Raw genomic sequence first — 18,633 nt, 5'->3', positions numbered from 1 at the left:
TGTAGCGGGGAAACATTCATTCTTGTGAGAATGAACTGCAGTGAGCCTTGGGTTTGTGTGCTCCTCTCTTTCTCTATGCCTGTGAGAAGGGACTGGTTTTGATTTTAAACTAATCTCAGTTCCCTGTGACATCTGAACTTGGGAAACTGTGGGTTGTTTAAACTATGGACATAAAGAACAAATCAGGGTCTGAATCAACTTATTTCTGTTAACTATTATTAATTGACCATGGTTCCGCAACTTCAGTTGCCACTGAACATGAAATTAAGGAATGCCACGTTTTAACTGTTCGTACGTGCAAGAGAGGAGGGTGCAGTGTGCAAGCCAAAGCTTGCTGTAGCTTTCTCAGAGCAGGAGAGGGTTTCCCATGAAGTCTGTGCAGGGCTGCTTTCTGGAAGAATCCTCAAGAGTCACAAGGCAGATAGAAATGCAGGCAGTTGGAGCTACAGTGCAGGGAAGCATTTCCTGCTAAAAGTGCTTCCTGTTCTAAAGGCACAGGGTTCCTGCTAGAAGATGGCAGCAAAATGTTTGCTGATGTAAGTTGATTAGGAGGGCAATCTTTAACTGTATGGAAGATCACCTGCTATTTCTAGAATTTGGTAGGTAAGCCTTAAAGGGTTGCCATGTTCTTAAACGGCACGGCTCCTGTGCTTTCCGCAGCAGCTCTGATGGAGGTCATGTGCAGCTAATCAAAAGCCACCTGTGAAATGGATTGTTTGTTAAACCTGGGGTGTTGTACACGTCCATGCAGTTTTTGTAAGGGTTGCGGCCTGTGAATCCACAGTTTTTGCAAAGCACCTCTTGTTCCTTCCCCCAGTCGTCTCCCTTTCCTCATACGCTGCGTGGCATAGCTGGAATTCTGCTCACTGCAACGTGTCCAAGTGGCGCTTGATGGGAAGACAAGGAAGAAACCTGTGGGGACGCCATGCTTGATCAGCAGCAACTTTATTGTGGCCTAACAAATCTCGGTTGCCAAGTGACTATTTGATGCTATTGAAATCAGCACGTTTATCTGCCTAGCTATAGCAGTGGGCCAAGTCACGTTTAATAGGTGAAGCTTACACCGGTCCCATCAATACAATTTTTAGCCAGCTGCGTTTATTGGGGGCACTTAAAATTCGGTTCTTCTGCCCCCTCCCATCTGTGCATGAAACACCCGTTTGTACTTTAACTTCTTGTTGTTTGAACTGCCTGACCTTCAGGGAGTTAACTGGTGGATGGCAGCTTAGCTTGTCTTTGGCTTCGCATTACTAGCTGCAAATGGAGTGCAGAGAGGTTGTAAAGTTAATGGCGGGCATGGTGTCCCTTGCTTCTGCTTTGCTTGTCTGGGTTTGTGTGAGAGCGTTGGACATTTATTCTTAACCATCCTCTTCTCTTCATCTGTTTCTCTATGGCTTTACGACCTGAATGGTGTGCAAGCCACTGTGTTCAGATATCTGCACAATAGCTAAAAAGGAGAGCGCTTTTGTTATTCACCTTATTCTTTCCCTCCACATCAGCAATTCTGGTCCTTTAAGTTAGGCGCAGGGAACCATTCCAGCCCCAGGGCCATATTTGGTTCCTCCTGGGGGAGTGGATGATGGGTAGGGGCTCCACCCTTCCTTCCAAAGTCCGGCCTCTTACCCTGCAGTTGTGGCCTCTGGCACCATCTCTTCATGTATTTATTATTTATTTAAAGTTTTTATATGCCGCCCCCTTGCTACACAGCCTTGGGACGGCTTACAGAAATAAATAAATACAGTATAATAACAATTACAATTAAAGCCCAGAAACACACTGGCTGCACAATTAAAATCTATAAATATTAAACATTAAAATACTGTTTGAATAAAAAGGTCTTGGCCTGGCACTGAAAAACAAATAACGACGGTGTCAGGCGGACCTCTCTGGGGAGCGCATTCCACAGATGGTGCGCCACCGCAAAGAAAGCCCTCCTCCGGGTACTTTGCTTCTTGATATCTCTCACGGAAGGCTCCCGGAGGAGAACCTCTGCTGCTGATCTCAAGGGGCGGGAGGGCAAATATGGCCGCAGGCGTTCCTTTAAGTATCCAGGTCCCAACCCGTTAAGGGCTTTATAAGTCATTACCTACACCTTGAATTGAGCCCAGACTTCGATAGGTAGCCGGTGAAGCTGGTAGAGGACTGGGGTTATATGAGAATAACACCCAGTCCTCGTCAGCAACCTGGCTGCTCTATAGAGAGAGGTTTCATGCCCACTTCTGCGTGGAGAAAAGAATCCAAGCTCAAAGAGGCATGGAAGCATCTTTTCAGACTTGGTCGGCCCCTTTCTGAAGTGCTGGGACTGCCCCACTCTGCTGTTGTGTGGTGAAACATCGCACTCTACTCCAGTCAGGAGGGCCTTCTGCAGCTGTAGTGTCACCACCAAAAAGACCCCGTCACTGGCAACAAGCTGTCATCTTTACATTTGTGATGTGATGGGAACCAGACCTTCAAAGCTTCTACTTAGAAATAGGTCCCATTGAGTTTACTGGGACTTCCTTCTAAGGAAGCATGTTACAATTTCAGTCTCAGAGTTAGAGAGCAGAGCTGTGGGATGACCTTGTATTTCTCCCTGCTCATTAACCAACCGAAGAAAGACCACTGTTTACTGGGAATCAAAGCCTTAATTCTCCATATCCTTCACTTAGAATCTGATGGGGCTCCAGATTGGGATTTTAATAATGAGGGTGCTGACAAGTTTTCAGGATCTCCAGAAACTGTTCTGTTTCCCAGTCCTTGTTTTGGCCTAGCAGTTGCTCATTCCTTTTCCCACGTAAAAATTTAGCTCAGTCTTCTTTAAGCCTGCTGCCTTGAGGGAATGGGGAATATGTGTGGTCATTGTATGAAATGTCCAGAATCCCAGCACTCAGGTGGCCAAACATAATTTTGTGAGAGGTGCCAAGTTGTTTCTGTTTCTTGTCCTTGATAGATTGATGTCCCGGTAAACACATCACAAAATGGGATTTACTCGTAACTACAGCCTCTTCACTTTGGTGAGCAGCCAGCGTCTGTTCCCATTGATCCCTTAAAAATAGCATTTTGACCAGTCTGGTTTTAAAGGCCCGCAGCTCTCCACCACTTTCCTCTGGGAGATTACACCACAGTCTAATGGATCTTGGTGGCCCATGACCAGCAATACATACTTAAATAGAACTCTCCGGTGACATTATTTATGCTGGTATGAAAGCAGCGCAGTTAGTTAAGGACTGGCAGCTAAGTATGTCTGCCTGAAGTCATCTATGGCTTCATAAATTTTTCACCAGGCATAGTAACTAAAGAAAATGTGTTGTTTTTAACAAAAAATATAGATGGGTAAAATTACCTACCAGACGGTAAACAAGAAGGATGTGGTTGCAAATATCTGCTGCGGACACCAAATGGTTTGCTTTTTGTTTTGTTGGCATGGATATTTGCTGTTTATTACTATTTCAGGTAATAAACCCCCTTAGCCCCATAAGGTGAGTCAGTGTCAGCTCAAACTGGGGGGCCCAGGCTGAGAATGACTTGCCTAAAGGTCGCACAGAGCGGAACATGAGAGAGTAGGGACCTGAAAGCAGCTAGAAGACAGCTTGGATTCCTCGCGTATCTTCTCATAGCTCATGGTTAAACTCTGCCGTCTGCTCCTGCAGGACGTTGTGGTGGCCACCAGTTTGGGTGGCTTGGAAAGGGGATTGGAGTCCTTAATGATGTGTCTGCTAGTCTAGACGACTATGCGCCACTTCCAGTATCAGAGGCAGTGTGTGCAGCATGGCTGGAAAACATGGACAGGAGCTGCTGTTTCACTCGTATCTAACTTTCAGGGAGCTGGTTGTCCATGGTGTGACATTCTTGGAGGACTGCAGGCCGAGTGAGTGGAATGTTACGTAGATCTCACCATGGTGTCAATTTCTTGATTTAAAGTACCTCTCCAAAGTTTGCGTAAGCCGTCATGGGATGCAGGTGGAAGGCAAGCACTGTATGGGTTAGGCCGCCTAGTCATTTTGTGGTAGGGATGAGATTTTTGGGTGAAAGACTTGCTGAATCAAAGTGTATTGTTTCCTTAATTACCATGCTGCACATGGAGAATGAAGGAGCATCCAGATGTTGGGCCAGCTGCAGTATTGGGAGTTACTTCATATGTTCCAACTACAAGATTGTCTGGCTGCACAGAAAGTCATGGTGCTTTGCCACTGGCAAATTCGTGCCGCCAGTGCAGCTTGTGTGTGTGAGCAAGGAACGCTTGTGCCCATATATGCCCTCCCGCCCCTTGAGATCAGCAACAGATGCCCTTCTCCGGGAACCCTCCGTGAAGGACATTAGGAGGGTGAGTACCCGGAGGAGGTTCTTCTCTGCGGTGGCGCCCCACCTATGGAATGCGCTCCCCAGAGAGGTCTGCCTGGTGCCGTCGTTATTTGTTTTTGGGCGCCAGGCTAAGACCTTTTTATTCAAAACTTATTTTAATTGTTAAATTATTGAATTAATTAGGATTTTAAAATTTTTAGCCGAGAGTGCACCGGGGGTTTTTAAACAATTTTTTAATAGTTATATTATCATTATTTATGTATGTATTTATGTATTCTTTGTGAGCCACCCCAAGGCTTTGTTGCGATGGGGGCAGCATAGAAATGTTTTAAATAAATAAATAATAATAAATAAGCAAGGGATGTATGACTTGTGGTTCTCCAGATGTCTTGGCTTTTCACTCCAGTCAGTGCAGCTAATAATTGCTAGTAAAATGCAGTGTGAATGTCCATCATTGGAGAGCTGTATCATGGATATCTGGTTTGTCCGAAAGACACAGATTGGGAAGAAGCTGGTATGTGTGTAGAAGATTCCGGGCTCAGGAGCTGGCCTGAAGGACCTCAGGATGCAGGGCTGGAGAACATTTGCCTTGGTTAGTAGACAGTCCGGAACAAGAGAGTACTCCAGTCAGACTCTGCATTAGTCCCACTTCGAAGCATAGCTTGTGCATGTTGTTTACGCATTTCTCCACTCTGTGTGATAGTGCACTGGGGCTCAAGGCTGGCTGGCTGGCTGAAGCGCTCTGGAGAGTTTATGGCTGCCCTGCCTGAGCCACTTCGCATGGCAAACAGGAAGAGAGGCAGAGGCATAAAGTTGTTTTGAGCACAGAACTTGTATCTGAGAGAGAGAGAGACTGCAGCAAGCCAAGTTTGACAACTGGAAAATCAGCTGCTTTGCAAAGGCTGACTAATAATAAGGCTGGAGTGCGTCTCAGCCGTGGGTTGGAAAATGTTTCCTCCGTTTGATGACTGATGTGAACTCAAAATAGTTATTACTTCAGATCCATCACTGTCATGTTTCCTGTTGGAACCGAGAGTGATGGTCTTGATGGTTTTGTGCCAGGCTTGCAGCCGTGCCCTGCAGTCCCTGAATTAGTTACAGCGGCCTGGATGATGGGCATCCAAGCACTGTCTCCGGGGACGCTCAAAGCATTTAATCGTCTGACCCATTTGGCCGATGGTGGCCTTAAATGGGAGTGTCAAGTGTGATGGCAAACCACGAACTGATAGGCTTTGTCATAAAAGCAGGCTGTGCTTAGGCTGTGTTGGGTTTGCACAATGGACTGGCTGTGGCTTCCGCCAAGGAACCCTGAGAATTCTAGCCTGCAGGTGGTGCTGGGGGCGGAGATTGTATTCGATCCCCAGCCTGCGATCATGGGATCCAGCTCTCTGGCCTGAAAAGAAAAGGATTGTTGTACAGTTGACCCCTCAACACAACACCCGTGTGTGGCTCAGCACTGTTTTGCCAATAACGCCACACTGAGACCATCTAGGTCTTCATTTCCCCCATCTGGTACCCTTCAAAAGTGTTGGACTGCAATGCCTATCATCCCCAGCCAGCATGGCCACCAGCTGTTTTTTAAAGATGCGTTAAAATAATGAATGCCACTTAACTAAAAGTGATATAGCTTGCCACTGCTGATTCTTCTATAGATATACAGAGACATGCGCACATAAATGAACAAATAATTTTATATAGATAAAGTGTGTGTGTGTGTGTGTGTGTTGGGGAAGGGGTCCCTTGTCACTCAGTAACCAGTGTTTTACCAAGGGGGTTAATGGCAATGGTGGAAAGGATTTTTAAATCCTTAATTAATCCTTAATTTATAAAATTTAAGCATTATGATCATCACTATAGTACTTTCATTTAAGTGGGATTAAACTATTTTAGTTTTAATTATATATAACCAGCAAAGTGTTTGAGCACTCCTTAGAAGATAGATGGGAAAAAATCAGCGGGGTGAGAAAACGGCACCCACTGGAAAGATTCTAGTAAATGTGTGCCAAGTTGTGTGGTAGGTTTACCTGCCCAGAGCATCCCTACCTTCAGCCGCTCCACACCCCTTTAAAAAGGCAGGTTTGTAGTGCTGAGGGCATCCACAGCTGTGGTGAGTGTGGTGCTCCTTGTTCTTAAAGTCCAGCGTTCCCTGGCCTGCAATAGCAGAGGGACCCCAGGGCAAATGCAAGTGCTCGCCTCACGGTGTCCTGTGAAGCCCTGTGAAAGGGAGTGCGTGAAAGATGGCTGTTCCGTGCCACAAGTACCATACCCCAATGCACTGCTGTGGCAGTCAAGGTCCTCGGGCAGACATCACTGCAGCTGGCTGAATTTTTAGCTCTGCAATTGAGGGCAAGAGCGGGCCGGGCTTTATAAGCTGTCTGCTGTCCATCTGCCTTCTGGCCTCCACAGCAGTCTGCAACAAGAGCCAGGCTAGTGGGAGCCCTCTTCACCTGCTCCGTGGCCAAAACTATCCCACCTTGGTTAGGGCAGTTGTGCACTGAGACATACAAAAAAGAATATATTTGGTTGTTGCATGCATCATCATGTGCATGCTTGGCTCAGTTTTCCCCAGTTCCAGAATTGCCCAGGCAATTCATTGGTCATAAAAGAGAGCTCCTAATAAGTGACATTTATGCTTAATGCAAATCAGCTACAGGAAGAACAATCTGTTCAGGGAGTCCTTTAGAACAAGTAGTTCCCCATCGTCCTGCAGTACATCTGCCGAAAAATGAACCAGATGGCCTTTGCCTCTCCACCGCCCTAGTTAAGAATGAAGGGGAAACACTGTGCCAGCCCCCCATGCCGATTGCACCAATTAACTGCAATTTATAGCACTGGAGTCAGTTACAGTTCTACATGATCTGTCTGTAGTTAACCTTTGTGGGAGAGGCGGCTCCATTCTCATCTTTATTAGCCCCAATGTCTCATACTACTAAGAAGCCATTAGCACCAGCTTTGCCTCCTCCCCTCCTTGAGGGAGCAACGATCTTGCTTCTGGCAGGAGCCTGCACTTGCCTTGGGCTGGTCCTGGGGTTGCACAGCTGATTCATTTCCCAGGAAGAACTGCAGCATCAGACCTCAGAATGGACTCAGTTTTCCTCCCCCCTCCATGGCCCACAGGACTCAAGAGTTAAAAGGGGGACTTAAATGCCTTCAGGGTTCTTAAGTCTTGTTAATTCACTCGCTTAATGCAGGTAGTAACATTCTCAAAGAGCGGCTGCTTAGCCATGGTAAGCATTTGAGAACAGGTGCGTGACTGCATGCACCCCCTCATCCAGACTGGATTGTGTAGGAATTTCTTCTCCCCCTCAACCCAGAATTAAGTTACCTGCTGTTGCAGTTTCATTCTGAAGATCTAATGCCAACTTGAAGCTGTGGATTTGATTTAAGTGGGAACCCTCAGTTGCACTAACTACAGTGTATTGCTGCAGAACTGTTAAATATAGCTAGATGGGGAGGAGGTTGAGATGTGCACTCTCTGGAGGGAGCTGACATTGGTGTGGGGGGGGAGGCAAGATCCTGCATCCCAGTCTTGACTCCTTAGCCTGTTATATTTGCTTTGGCCTGAAGGTAACCTTAACAGTGGCGTGGAGCAGCAGGAAAGCCGATGGTGGCTACCCAATGTGCTGTTTGGACACTTTGCTATCTGAACCACTCTGCCTTCATAGCAGAAGTTCCTGCCAGTCTAGCCAAGGGTCCCTGTGGGTTTTGGGGTTTCTCCTGGGCATGGCAAACGCAGGTGGCTGTGAAACCTTACAACAAGCCATGGCTTGTTCAAGTGTTTTCGTAGCCACAACAAAGCCACCCCAGGGGGGAGCCCAGGGATCAGACTGCCTACTAAGCCATCGTAGTTTTAAAGCCAGAATGTAATATTGCATGTTCCATTTATTGGTCCAAAGTCACCCAATGGGTACCATGGCTATGCAGGGGCCAGAACCCAAATCACCTGAGCACCTGTTCCACGCTTTTAACCACTGCAGCACACAGGTGTTGTGCAAGCTCAGTCATCATAATATTTCTGCATGGGGAGATACTCAAGCCTTTGCTCATTTTAGCTGCCTTTTTCTGCACCTTTTCCAGCTATACAATATTCTTTTCCTAGCTGAATGGCATTCCAAGTGTGGCTGCAGAATACATTTGTATAATCAGTATACAAATCCATAACAGGATAATAATGACAATTGTATTTGCGATTCTATATATGCCCAACCTGGAATTTACTGTTTTCACTGCTGCTGTGCACTGGATGAACATTTCATTAAAGAAATCCACCATTGCAGCAACATCAATTTTTTGGCTAGTCATTACGAGCTTGGATCCCATCAGCATATATATGCAAGTTTGGGTATTTTGACCCCAGTGGGCATCACTTTATGGTCACATATACTTGACTGCATTTGCCATTTTAATTTGCATTTCCCCAGTTTGGAGAGATTGTTCGGGAGCAAGAACTCCAAATATTATTTCTTTCAGCACTCTAAATATGTTTACTTTTACCAGCAAACCCACTGTTCACCTCGAATTCTGGATCATTCATATAGATCCTTCTGGAACCCCACTCATCTCTACATTGCAAGATTTGACCATTTGTTCCAAATCTCTCCTTTCTGTCCTTTCCCAGCTATTGTTCAGTAAGAGAACCTCCCCTCTTCTCCCATTACTGCTGACTTTGTCTAGGAGTCATTTGTGAGGGACTTTGACCGAAGCCTTTTGGAAGTCCAAGTAAACAAGGATAACCTCTGTCCACATGTTTGACACCCTCAAAGAACTCTAAAGGGGTTAATAAGACAGAGTAGGTTGTACCTTTTGTTGAATTCATGTTGATGTTCTATTCAAGCTATGCTTATTGTTATATGTATGCTAGATAATTTTATCCTGAACAATGCTTTCTACCAGTTAACGAGCCTGTAATTCTCTGGATCCTCTTTTACAAAACAATGTTCCATTGGAGGCCCTCTGGAGTAGTATAAGGTTAAAATCATTGCTGCCACTAAAGAGCAGGGATGGAGTGGGCCCAAATGATGGGCAGTCGAGTCAAAGGGCATTTCTGCCCATCCTGGGGCATGCTGGCAGCTTAAGGAACAGAAGCTTGCTTTGTAATGCAAGGGGGATGTCTACTGTGAATGGCTGCTAGTCTGCCGAGTAGGTATCTTTGAGCATCAAGGTAGCATGCCTGTGTACATAAACCAGTTGCTGGGGAAGATGAGCCGAAGAATGCTGTGGCACTTAGGTCCTGCTTGTCGGTTCCCTGCAGGCCGCTGAGTGACCACAGTGTGAACAGAATGCCGGGCCAGGTGGACTTTGGTCTGATCCAGCGTGGCTTCTCTTATGTTCTCATTACTATCTTTGTCTTTGTTGACCTTATGGAGCAAAATGAATAGTACCCAAAGCATCAAAGAACAACTGAAGTTCCCAGTTTAGCTTGAAATGAGCAAATGGTTACACAGTAGAAAGATTTGAAGCATAAGTTGGGAATGGCATGACTTGGACGTCTTGAAGAGAAGACCTGTGAATCACTTCAGCTCTGCAAACGTGTAATTGTGGCATGATGCATGGTGGGAAAAGTACCATTTGTAACTATTTGTGCATTCAAGATTGGTGTGCCTTGATTTGCATTTAGATGGGAATTCCTTCTCATGAGTCTTTAGTCCGTAAAGCTTTAAAAATAAAATGATGGGGGAGGGTATTTTTACATCTTCAGAAGTACTTGGAAGGAAATTAAACATTAGCATGACAAATTCTAGTTGCACAAACATATTCGGAACATAATGTTGACAGCTATAGTTTATTACCTTGCCTTCTTTAGGATGGAAACAAGGAAAAATATTTTTAAAACTTTTTGCATGTCAGGGAAGGTCAGTTATTAATAAAGGGCAGCTATAGCTCCTCTTGAAGTGCTTGAGTAACTCTCTGTCATTCAGGCATTGGCTTTAAAACAAGATTCTTGAATCTGTACCTAGCCATAGCAGATTAATATGTAACCACTGGAATTACACAAAACACCATTTGCTTTGGTGCGTTCTGCATTCTATTATGTATGTGTGCTTTTAAGTGAAAGTTGTTTGTGTGTTGGGATGCTAACTTTTCTAATACTTGACAAGCAAGGATATCAGGGTATGGCTGATATTTGGAACCCATTATTTTATTTCCTGTAATTTTGTTGCATTGCCTTTTTGAGTATTTCTTTTGATGAATGGGGCAGCTGATGGATGCTTCACTGGCTTGGGATGCCTATATTTTAGGAAGACTTCGCATTTCTGAAGGTCTGCAAAATTGGAGATGCAAATACTGGTTTAGAGACATTTGTTCACATCATAGATATGGCAGTACAAGTACACAAGTGCTGTCATATTAGAGGTGGGCAACTTGTTGCCTTCCAGATGTTTTGGTGAAGGATCATGGGAGTTGTGTGCACCCGACGTTTTGGCTACAAGTCGCCCACCCCTGTGATCTGTGGTGCAGAAATCCTCATCCACATCACTAAAATTAAGGACAAGATCTAGGAAATGTGGGAGCAGCACATGCTGATGGCTCAGATTAGAGTAAGGTAAAGGTAGGAATTCTGTAGTCTGGCTTCTCCGCTGAACACAGCTCTCTTTTCTCTTAGAATCTTTGTCCCCATGGCTGTCAAATGTCTGATTCTTGATAGATAGATGGTAGGACAGGATTAGAGTGAGAAACAGAGCTGGCAGGAAAATGTGGGGGTCTGTGATGCAGCTTCTGATGCAAGAAATCTGACTCTGCATTTCAGAGCCTATTAATACTAACTGATTGGTTGCAGGGGGCACCGTTTAATGCCATTGGATGGCATCCATCTTGACGTAGCTTCACCTGGATTTGTGAGGTTGTTCTTTTCCTGAGGGAATGTTTACTTACCTTGCAGAGAGATCTGCATGGAACAGTCCTCAATCTGAGATTCAATTAACATATATTGGACCATGGTTCAACCTCATTCTGAACTTTCTCACATGGAACTTGCTCTGTGTGTGGATGCACACATGTGAAAGAAGCATGTGGCCTGCTTGTTTCTCTGTTTTGAGATGATTTTATATAGTTCCACATTGATGCACTGAATCCCAATCTTACGTGGCTTGAGAAACATTCTTTTTAAACACAGCACTTCCCTGCTTTTGAGCATCCTACATTTCTTGATTTTCTTCTTCAGCACAGTGAAGGTAATGTTTATCTTGGGAAGATGCTATGCAAATTGTTCTTTGCAAAGCGTCCGATGAAGATTCAGTGTGCTATAAAAGCATGATTTTCTGCCAGTGACTAACTGTAAAGTGAATACAAGGACCAAATTGCAGAGTCTGACTGAATCCATTGACATTCTCTCTCCCCGGAGAACTAATAGCTTGTGTGGGAGGCACAGAATTTTTGGTACTTTCGTCAAGTGACAACGTCCAAAGTTGTTTGGAGACCATCTTAACTGTTAAACCGGTAAAAGTTTGCTTCTATCAGCATATTTTATATTACAGTGTTTATTAGCATGCAGTTGATATAATTTGTAGGATGATTTCAGATTCCATTTACCAGTCAAGAGTTGAGTAGCATTTGGGGGGAAAGCCAGAATCTTCCAGTTGGATGAATTGTGACTTGCATTACTTCATTGCAAAGCCACTTAAATTTTCTTCTGATCCATATTTTACTAGTTCAAGCAGCTTTGGGTAGGGTGGTTGGTCTTATCATGTGGTGGTTTTGCCTGAATCAGCATCTTGATTGAAAACATCCCATTTTAATAATTGTCATAAAATTAATATCTGCTCTAAAAGCAAGCACAGGTGAGAAATGGAGCTGGAGTACTTTTATTCCTGGCAAATAATAAATGCATTTTGGAAGTCAGAATTAGTTTTTCCATGATAGATAAATTGCATAAAACATCTCAATGTCTCAGTAACTATAGGAAATATGTGGTCTAGCAGAATTAAAAATAGAGTGCAGGATAATGGAAGTTCTGGCTTGGTTGCTGCCTCACAACATTAACACTTCTTACTTAGCACTTCAGTGTGATGGCCCTGTTTAAAGTCCACTCATGAAGCATTTGTTACACTTGTATTTATTAAAATCAGAGGGGCTGGGCTGAAGGGAATTTTGGACCTAGCAGTCGCCTGCAGAGAGATCCAGGCTCCAATGCCAGGGGACGGCCTCCTCCTTGGGGGAAAAACACAGATCAGTTGTACTAGGTCAGGGAAGAGCAAAGCACTTCCTCACTTCCACCTCCAGCCAGGAGCATGCAGCTAACCCCAAGACATTTGGCCTGCAGATAGGTAACTTGGACTAGCAGTATGTCCAGGTGACTCAGCTTGGGGAATGACCTCACTCTGTAAAGTACAAGCTTTACAGGGGTGGCCGTTGCTCTCTCTTGCATGTGTACTGTATGCAGCTGCCTTACCACCACCGAGTAAATCTGCCTAAGTCTGAACCTGGCATGGGAGCATCTGGAGATTTGGAGAGACTGGAATTATGGATAGGGGCTGGGTGTGGACAGAGAGGGACTAGGAGGGAAATGAATGCACAAGAACTCATACACATCCATAACTGGGCAGCAAGTGCTTTGCAGGCAAAAATTCCCAGGTTCCGCCCCTGGCATCTCCAGAAAGGGCTGGGAAAGAGCTCTTCTGAAATCCTGGACAGCTGCCAGTCTGTCTGGAGAATCCTGAGTCAACTGGGACCGATCAGCTGACCCCAGTGTAAGGCAGCTGACTGTGTTTCTGTGGGATTGCAGAGTCTGTCTGTTACTGATCTATTACTGCTGTGCCTGGAACCCAACTGGAAGTGTCATGGTGGATGAGGCTACCAGCCGTGCTAAGTGAGTTAATTGCATCGGGGAACTTTAGGATTTCATAATATTGCCGTTTAAGTCCACAGCAGGTGAATTGTGAAGAAATGCAACTTTGGGTCTTTTTGCTGCTCATAGGAATGGGGCCAGACCAAGCCTCCCATTGCCTGAGGCTGGAGGACACACTCCTCCTGCAAGGGCCAGGGGTGCGGGCTGCTTTCGCCGTGCGTAGGGGGCACAAGCCCCCTGGTGACGCCTTCCCAACTGCTGAATCTGAGTGCCTTCCTTGCTTTGGTGGGGTCTTTCCTCAAGCTGAGCAGGCTCTGTGGAGAGTTGAGCTGACCATTTCCTGTTGCGGCATGGCTGGGTGAGGGGGGGTCCAGAGTGCCTCCCCACCCAGTACCCCATTCTGAGGGGGCCTCAGACCGAGGCTTGGGTGGGCAGTGTTCTGAGGAGTTATGCTGGATTTACTTGCGGCAGCAGGATTGGCGGCCTGGCCTTGCATGCAAATGTGGAGGTGTGACACTTTTTCAGTGTAGCCCATGATTAAAAAATAAATAAAATAAAAATAGAAATTTGAATTTCAGTTAGACAGGTATACATGATCATATTATGAATATTTTTGAGGCAGGATAAAATGATTCCAAACAATTTACAGTGATTATCATTCTCCAATCAATCTTCTGAAGCTTTTGAAAATGCAGACTAGGAATCTAAATTAACTTGTAATTGCAGAGGGATAAACATAGCTTCTTGCAGGTTTGCTTCCATTGATTGGGTGGTCTTCAACTAATTTGCATCCTGATTTAAATCTTGCAGAGTCTCATGTCTGTTTCTGGTGGTGGTGGTGTTGCTTCTCGAACACCTGTAAGTCATACCTGGGACAGAAATGATACTGGAATTATATGGCATGTGGCAGCCTTCTCCAACCTGATGCTTTCCAGGTGTTTTGGACCACAGTTCAGATGCAGCCAACATGGCCAATAATTTATGGTTCAAAACATCTGGAGGGTACCCGGTTGAGAATTTATAACCATTCAAAGGATTTGTAGATTTATTTCTTCTTGTAAAAATGGTCAAGTTAGCACCAGACCTTTTATGTGTTTCTGATTTTTCTCCAGTTTGCCTTGAGATCTGGTCTCTTCTGGGATAGTGGAGTTAGATGGGAGATTAGTTTGATCTGATCAGCTCTAACATTTGTAAGGAGTTCCCAATGTTGTTTTTGTTTTAACAAACATTCAGTCATGCTCCTTTTGGGGGCACTTGCTGAGCTTCAGGGGCTACTGCCTTGTGTGCTGGTCTCCAGCGAAGGTTATTGACACTGGCTGCTTTTGAAATGCTGCATTTTGCATCCAGGGGCATTCCCAAATCACAGCCGCATTAGCTGCCACAGCACAGCAGGGAAGGGGAGAGAACTATTTTGGTAGAAATATGAATGCTTCCATTGAAGTTTGGTTGTTGATGTCAGACAGACACTTGGGGAAACATCTGTGTCTTGCAGGAAAAGGCAGCCTCAGGGTCCCTGTAAAAGGGGGGCTATGGTTAGACATACTTTGGCAGAAATTTGGACTTTTGACTACCCAAGCATCTTGGAGATGACTCAGAGGGGTCGTTGCTCAGTAGTAAAGTGCATGGATCTGTGCATCTCCAGGTAAGGAAGGAAGAAGCTGCTGTCTGAGACCCTGGAGAGCTGCAGGATTCTGTAGCAACGGTTCTGAGATGGAGGGACCTGGGACAAGGCAGCTTTCTATGTTCTAGCAGTCCAGTGGCAGTGGAAGAGCAAGGCAGAGGGAGCAAATTTTTCAAATAAATATATGCTGTCAAAGTAGAAGGCTTGCTGTGTTTGTGAAGTACTCTTGCTAATGCTTGACACCAAGTGCACATCAAAAGTGGACTGGGATACAAGGCAATCGTGCTGTGCTTCCCTTGGCCATTTCCCAGAACCCTGTTCTGAGGATACTTTGGCTGTAGTGTTAAGACTAATATATTTGGGGAAGGATTTGGTTGCTAGGACTGTGTGCTGTTGAGAGGCAGTGATTTAAACTTGTTTAACACTTACAAATTAATTTAATTAGTTGTGCTACGAGAATATCTGAGATTTTGGCAGGGGAAAATATATACCCTGAAAACACCCACATGATCTACACATAAGCATGTTATGAAGAAGTTTAGTAAAAATGCTCAGGATTTCTCCAGTACTTCTTTACATTCTGCCCAGCAAAAGCCCGTTTTAAACACCAAAACCCAGCTTGAATGAAAGGTTGGTATGGTGTTATAACATAAATGAAGTGTTCTTTTGGTAGCTTTTTAGATGAACTATAATCAAGGACTTTGTATCTACTGTAAATGAGATGTTCTTGTTTAGAGTCTGCTTTCCTAAATTACTTTTGAGACTGGGCATACAACTAATTGTAAGACCTTATTAAAGCATGTTAATCTGCTGACCCTTCAAGGCAGGGTAGAGGCATTGGTGCCTGACGTAACTAGGCAGAGATTAAGAGGAAATGGCAGGTGGAGTGGGGAAGGTAAAGAAGAAATACTGCTTACAGTGAGGTGCATAAGAAGTGGAAGTAGTGGCAAATGTAGCCAGGGAAGAGTGAAAAAAATCATGGCATTCATTTCTTTGCTGCACATGCAAGTTAACCATTTTAGCCTGGGGGGGGAGGGGTGAACTTGAGGCCCATGGGCCAAATCCCACCAACCACACTAGTTCCCCAGTTTTCCAGCTTTTGCAGTTTCCTCCCATTCTGAAAAGGGTGAAATGCCTCCATTGAAGGCCTAGTTACTGGTAATTAGAATTTTATGCTAAAATATGTTGGTCTTCTCTGACCCCTACCCCATTGCACTGCTCTTTAGCTTTCTGAGCCACTGGAATGCCTCTCTCGGGAGCTTCTCTAATACTGAATTCAGTATTGGGCTGAAAGTAGTTCAGCCCTCCTCTTTTAAGCACTCTGCTGTTCACAGCAAAGATGGATAAAAGTTGCGCAGTTACTGCTGCATTGGTGAGGGTGTTAGTAAACACCAAACTAGGGGGTACTAGCTTGTTCAGAATAGCACAGGATAGGATCCAGATTTATACTGGATCAGCTGGACTTCCCCTCCTCCTCCTTCCAATGGCAGCCCCTCCAGCTTCCTGGAAATGCTACACAAGAGGGTCAAGAGGTTTTGTTGGGTGTGGGCTGGGGACCCACACGGACTTCCTACAAGTAGAGCATTTCTTGTGCTGTGGTGGGAAGTCCCTTCCAATTGCAGAAGAAGAATGCAGGTCCTGGATTTGACCCTCAGCCTCATTCTTGAGCACAGCCCTGAAGAGCTGAGAGAGGTTGTGCACCAGAGCCGTGTGACATGAGGTGTAGCCACAGGCTGAATGGTGATGACCAAGCCAGGCAGTGCATGTGGCACCTATGTAAGAAGACGGGGCATCCTGGCAGCCCATTACCAAGCCATGGGGACACTGACGCACCACTTACACATCCTGGCTTGTGACAGTTAATCATGTACTGGAGAAACTAAGGCTCAAGTGTGTTCCCCAGCACATGTGACTGAAGTATCGTGATGAGGAAGGGGATGAAACAAGCGCAACCTCTTTCCCACTGCTGTGAGAATGAGGTGTTGGGTACTGTCATGTAGGAAGGAAATTGGCAGTACTATTTACAATCTCATATAGATCTATGGTGAGATCACACTTAGAATCCTGCATACTGTTCTGGTCGGCATAAAAAAAGGATTTTGAAGAACTGGGAGACGTACAGAGTTGGAGGAACTCCCATATGAGGAAAGCGTGTAACAACTGAGGTTGTTTAGCAGGTTGAGAAGAAAAGTAAGGGGTGGGACTATAGAGGTGTACTGAATGCACAGAGACCTTTTTGCTCCCTTTTTCATCACACCAGAACCCGAACGGGCATGCCACGAAGCTGGTTGTTACTGTGGAATTCACTTCCGCAAGATATTGCGGATTCCACAAGGCCACCAGTGTGGATGGCTTTCAAAGGGGGACTGGGCAAATTCCTGGAGGTGGTGGCTGTCAATGGTGGCTGGTGGCTATTAGCCGCCTCCACTGTCAGAGGCAGTTTCTGGGGGACATGTTGCGGCACTCACACGGTGCTTGTTGGCCACCGGATGGACCCTTGGCCTGATCCAGCAGGGCTCCTCGTATGTTGCGGCCCATGCAGGTGAATGCACCCTGGACAATACCAACACCCGCTGAGCAGGAGGGGAAGGTCTCCAATTTTACCCCGCCTCCTAAAGTTGTTGTTTAAACTGGAATCCTCTCGGCTAGGGTTTCATGTTGTTTTAGCAATGCGTGTCGGGGGAGAAAAAGTAGAGGGTTCTAGTCTGGCGTCATGAAAATTTACCACAAGTTCCTCTCCCCCGCCCCCATTTCTGAATCGCTAGGTGGTAGTCGCCTACTCTTTCTAGAGGGAGATCAACAAGGGCTTGCGAGAGCTCGAAAGTATGGAATGTTCCACCGCGCATTGCTCTCCTAAAAAGGGGGGTTAGTGGAATAGTGGGGGGAGCTGGAATGTGGGACGCTCCAACGTTCTTTCGGCCGCCGTTGGGCTCGAACAGGAGATGCGGCCCCTGAGGGGAAGGCGAGCCTCCCGAGGCTGCTCCCCGAGGGGGCGGGAAAGGCCCCCGCTGTCGCCGGGCCTCGCTTGCCTGTGAAGGGGTTAATGGGCAGGGACGGCGGCAGCGGCGAGGCCGGCCGGCTAGCCAGCCCGCCGCCCGGCCCGGCCCGTCCCCTCCCCTCCGCCCCCCTCCCCTCCGCCAGCCGCCTTCCTCGGAGCGCGCGGCGAGGCGCCGCAAATCGAGCCCGCTCGCGCCAGGCCGAGCATCTGCAGGCGGCTCCGCAGCGCCGGCCGCTCCCCTTGCAGCCTTCTGCGCTGCCCCGCCGGCCCTTCCCCGCATCGCGTGAACGCCGGTGATGCCGCCGCGGATCCGGTGAGTCCGGCGCCTCTGGATGCTGCTGCCGCTGCTGACCCCGCCGTCTCTCTCTTGTGTCTCCTTCCCCGCCCTCCTGCAGGCAGCTCCTCCTCAGCCCCCGGCCGCTTCCGAAGGGATGCTGGAAAAACTGGAGCTCGAGGATGAAGGTAAGCCGAAGATGCTGCCGCAGCCGCCGGCACAGGGCGCGGAACTGGGGGTGGCAGGCAAGGCAGCCAGACACGGACGGGGAATGGGCTGAGGCGTCCCCAGAAACGGGAGATCCCTTCAGAATCGCACGCCACACACCCAGCAGCCCGCCCGGAAGAGACTGGAAAGGACTGGTGGAAACATGCGGCCGTTTCCCTGCACCTTTTTCCTGCTGTCGTGCGTGGTTAAAGGCGCGCTAGCTCTCGATAGGCAGGCCTGGTGGGTACCTTAGCGCAGGTTTCTGACCACCTTCATGCACGCACACCGGGCAGCCTGTGCACCTGTCCTTTGGTATACGAGGCCATGCGGACCACTAAGCTGCTTCGGGGTGCCAGGGGTAGAGTCAGCGTAGAGTGAGGGGTGGATTGCTACTTGGTAAACTGGTTGTATATGCACCATATTATGATGTTGACTCCTGTGAAGGGAGTCGCGGTATATAATTTAGC

The 18,633-nt window shown here is 46.6% G+C and overlaps 1 protein-coding gene across 5 annotated transcripts in view; it reads left to right on the top strand.

Moving 5' to 3' along the window:
• Nucleotides 1-18,633, top strand: part of PRKAG2 (protein kinase AMP-activated non-catalytic subunit gamma 2) — a 240,642-nt gene that overhangs the window by 155,211 nt on the left and 66,798 nt on the right. For 3 of the 5 annotated variants that reach the window (XM_044424712.1, XM_044424714.1, XM_044424713.1), the window contains one exon: nucleotides 18,081-18,147. The exons of 1 other annotated variant lie outside the window; for it this stretch is intronic. In XM_044424712.1, the coding sequence (XP_044280647.1) occupies nucleotides 18,081-18,147 (67 nt within the window). Of the gene's footprint in view, nucleotides 1-13,028; nucleotides 13,088-18,080; nucleotides 18,148-18,633 lie in introns of those variants that run through there. One more of the 5 variants, XM_044424716.1, reaches the window with a different exon arrangement.

Source organism: Varanus komodoensis, unplaced genomic scaffold, assembly GCF_004798865.1.
Source record: "Varanus komodoensis strain SLA01 unplaced genomic scaffold, ASM479886v1 scaffold15, whole genome shotgun sequence".
Lineage (NCBI taxonomy): Eukaryota > Metazoa > Chordata > Lepidosauria > Squamata > Varanidae > Varanus > Varanus komodoensis.
This window is presented reverse-complemented; position numbering and strand designations above follow the sequence as displayed.